At 46.7% G+C, this 3967-nt stretch overlaps 1 protein-coding gene across 1 annotated transcript; it reads left to right on the top strand.

Annotated features, from left to right (window-relative positions):
• The first annotated feature begins 245 nt into the window (after positions 1-245).
• LOC130861978 (tyrosine-protein phosphatase non-receptor type 11-like) lies at positions 246-2243 on the top strand. Its single transcript, XM_057751347.1, has one exon. It carries the CDS (start codon positions 246-248, stop codon positions 2241-2243), a length of 1998 nt encoding a protein of 665 aa, XP_057607330.1.
• Positions 2244-3967: the final 1724 nt, after the last annotated feature.

The following is a 3967-nucleotide window of genomic DNA, read 5'->3' as shown; positions in this document are numbered from 1 at the left end:
CACGGTGGTGAGACCAGAGCAGAAGCCAAAGTGCAGGACTGAAGCAGAGTGAGCCTAGTGGGGCACAGCCAGTATCCAGGATCCAGGTCTGGTGGGGGATTGTGCATGTAGAGTGGGCCAGTTCTACCTGCACATGTGTTGACTCCTCAGCGGGGCTTTGCTTAACCCCTCCAACACACATGTGACAGTGTCCCAAGGAGCCTGAGCAAGCAGCAGGTCTATGTGGAGCTGCAGCCAAGGGGAACATGGCATCTCTGAGAGGGTTTCACCCCAACATCAGTGGTGTGGAGGCTGAGAATCTCCTTCAAACCAGAGGAGTTGATGGCAGCTTTTTGATAAGGCCTAGTGAGAGTAACCCTGGAGATTTCACTTTGTCTGTTAGAAGAAATGGAGCCGTCAATCACATCAAGGTTCATAACACTGGGTACTACTATGACCTCTATGGTGGGAAGAAGTTTGCCACCTTGGCTGAACTACTCCAGTATTACATGGAACATCACGAACAGCTAAAAGAAAAGAATGGAGATGTTGTTGAGCTCAAGTACCCACTGAATTGTGCAGACCCAACCTCTGAAAGGTGGTTCCATGGTCCCTTGTCTGGAAAAGAAGCAGAGAAACTGCTAATGGAGAAGGGTAAGCGTGGCAGTTTTCTTGTTCGAGGGAGCGAGAGATACCCTGGAGACTTTGTTCTCTCTGTCGTCACAGGTGATGACAAATGGAAGAGCAATGATGGCAAGTCCAAAGTGAGCCACATTATGATCCGATGTCAGGAACTGAAATACTATGTTGGTGGAGGAGAGCATTTTGACTCTTTGAGAGACTTGGTGGAGCATTACAAGAAGAATCCCATCGTGGCGACACTTGGCACAGTCCTGCAGCTCAAGCAGCCTCTCAACACAACTCGCATTAATGCTGCTGAAATTGAAAGCAGGGTTCGAGAGCTAAGCAAGGTAGCTGAGACAACAGATATGATCAAACAGGGCTTTTGGGAAGAATTTGAGACACTACAGAAACAGGAATACAAATTTCTCTATAGCCAAAAAGAAGGTCGGAGAGAAGAAAATAAAAACAAAAATAGATACAAAAACATCCTGCCATTCGATCACACTAGGGTTGTCCTGCATGATGGCGATCCCAATGAGCCCGCTTCTGATTACATCAATGCGAACATCATCATGCCTGCATTTGAGGCCAAGTGCCACAATTCAAAACCCAAAAAGAGCTACATTGCCACTCAAGGCTGCCTGCCGAACACAGTGAATGATTTCTGGAGGATGGTGTTCCAGGAGAACTCTCGAGTCATCAGCATGACCACAAAGGAGGTGGAGAGAGGGAAGAGCAAATGTGTCAAGTACTGGCCTGATGAGGATGCACTCAAAGACTATGGGGTCATACGTGTTAGGAACATCAAAGAAAGTGCTGCTCATAACTACACCTTAAGAGAACTCAAGCTCTCAAAGGTTGGACAAGGAAATACAGAGAGAACTGTCTGGCATTACCACTTTCAGACATGGCCCGACCATGGTGTGCCCAGTGACCCTGGAGGTGTGCTGGACTTCCTGGAGGAGGTCCACCACAAGCAGGAGAGCATCATGGATGCAGGCCCTGTTGTAGTTCACTGCAATACTGGAATTGGCAGGACAGGAACATTCATTGTGATTGATATCCTTATTGACATCATTAGAGAGAAAGGTATTGACCATGACATCGATGTTTCTAAAACCATTCAGATGGTGCGGTCCCAGAGGCCAGGAATGGTCCAGAAAGAGGCACAGTACCGGTTCATCTACATGGCTGTCCAGCATTACATCCAGAGGCTGCAGCACAGGATCAAGGAGGAACATAAAAGCAAAAGGAAAGGACACGAATATGTCAACAGTAAGAATTCCCTGGTGAACCAGACAACCAGCGACCAGAACCTCATGCCGCATTGCACTCAAACACCACCCAGTACAGAAGTGAGGGAGGTTCTGGGCTTGGAACATAGCTCATTACCATGTCCCACGAGCATCAGAAGTTTCCCAAGAACCCTGGATGACTCTAAGAAGGATGATAATGACGACAGTGGGTGTCGCTCCCAGAGGAGGGACAGCATCTCCAACAGGGTTTTCTATGAAGAGTTCCAGGCACTGGCAAGACGTGTTGACTGTGTGGAGCGCTCCATAGGCAGCATCATGTCCAAGATTGATGCTGTGGTTGTCAAGCTTAAGACCATGGAAAATGTATATAAACAGTCGAGGTAGATGTTAGGTGCTATTCTGTTTTGGCAATTATATTCTCCATTTGCAGGAGAAATCATCCCTCTACAAACTGAGTTAGCCCTAAAATAATCCCCTGGCCAGTCATGACCAGCATAATTGATGTGAGCTGAGTTAACTTTTAAATGATGGGATGTACGTGACTTTTGACATAGGGTTTTACATTGTCCCCGTAGCCTTCCCTGCTATGTGAAAGTGGCAATATCAGGGGAATGCAGAACTTTGGTAAACACTATCCACAAGTACCAGAGACAGACAATGGGCTGAATACAAACACTAGTTTAACTGAAGAAACCCTGTTAATGGAAATTGTAAAGAAGGGCAGTTATCTAAGTTTCATCTCAAAATTGTAAAAATTCCTTTGTTATTGCCTAATTCTTGTTGCTTCTTACTATAAGGAGGAGTTCAGATACCAGTTTTTGCCACAGTCTTACAAGTCCATCTCTGGCTGTGGTCTCAAGGAGATTTATTTACTTATTTTTTTATTTTTTCCTGGAATAAAGTTTGCTTCTGGTTTACTAGACTTTGGTGGTTTTTTTGTACAACTCCCTGTGGACCTAACATTTTGGTAACCCATACAGGGAAGCACAAACTTGGTTCTGGGGGGGTGCATCCCAGTCTCTGGTCTCTGGTAAACTTTATTATTACTGCTTTTATCAATTGATAGGTTTCTGGTTTTATCTTGTATCTGGTGTCTGGACAATCTGGGGATTCAAGAAGATCTAGTAGGCATGCTTCTAATCTCAGAGCCTGAGGGAAATGGGGGAAGCTCCAATTCCTCCTCTGGCCATTGGATCATTTGGTTATGACCCTTTGGGACTGATAAGGGCTCATGTGACCCAACATGCAGCAATGTCTTGTCAATTCTGTTTAATTGTCATATCATGTTAAAAATTGTCTACTGTCAGGTTCATGTGGTGACTGTTAGTAAATTCATGTCTACCCTGGGCTAAGGTACTGGAGTCCCAGGCTGGCTTGTCAAGGATAAGTCAGGAGGACAGAGGCAAGTAGAGGCACCTGCAAGGCCAGGAACCAATAGGGCCACTGTCAGCCACTTGTCCCAGAAAATAATTGGTTTTGGTCTCACAAAATGACACATGTTCCAAAGCTGCACAGTGGGAAGCATGAGAGTGGAGCAGCAGTGGGACCAGAGCCGTCAGGAAAGCAGGAGCTGATGCAGAGGCCACAGAGGGTGCTGCAGACTGGCTTGCTTTCTCTGTGATGATTCTAGTTTCTGTCAAGTTGACATAAAACTAGTCAGTATACCCCTAGTAAAGTTTGTCTGGTTGACAGCTGAGATCTTGCTTTCCCCGCCTTCTTATTTTTTAAATCAGCAGAAGAAAAAAGATTCATTCCTATAACTGTGTAGCCTGTCGCAGCCTAGACCAGCAAGTCCTAACTACATCACAGCCTCACCCATGGCCCCTCTTTTCCCACACTCTACAGTCCCTCCCTTGCCCCCTTTTCCTCACCTCCTAGGCCCAGCACTTCAGTCTCTGATGGAGACTGTCCTGGGAAGAGCAGAACCCCCTCCTCTGGGAGACCCTCCGGCCCCATCATGCTTAACCCCTGGATGGTCCCCGGGCTCTGGGACCTCTCCCCTTGGACTGCCCCAGCTCTACAGACATGGCCTGCTGCTCCCCTTCACCTGTACCTCACTTCCCAGCTCTGCTTTGTATAAGCACTAAAAGATCTTTGCAACCTTTGTC

Source organism: Chionomys nivalis, chromosome 19 (assembly GCF_950005125.1).
Source record: "Chionomys nivalis chromosome 19, mChiNiv1.1, whole genome shotgun sequence".
Classification (NCBI taxonomy): Eukaryota; Metazoa; Chordata; class Mammalia; order Rodentia; family Cricetidae; genus Chionomys; species Chionomys nivalis.
The sequence above is the reverse complement of the archived record's forward strand: the minus strand, read 5'-3'. Positions and strand labels throughout refer to the sequence as shown.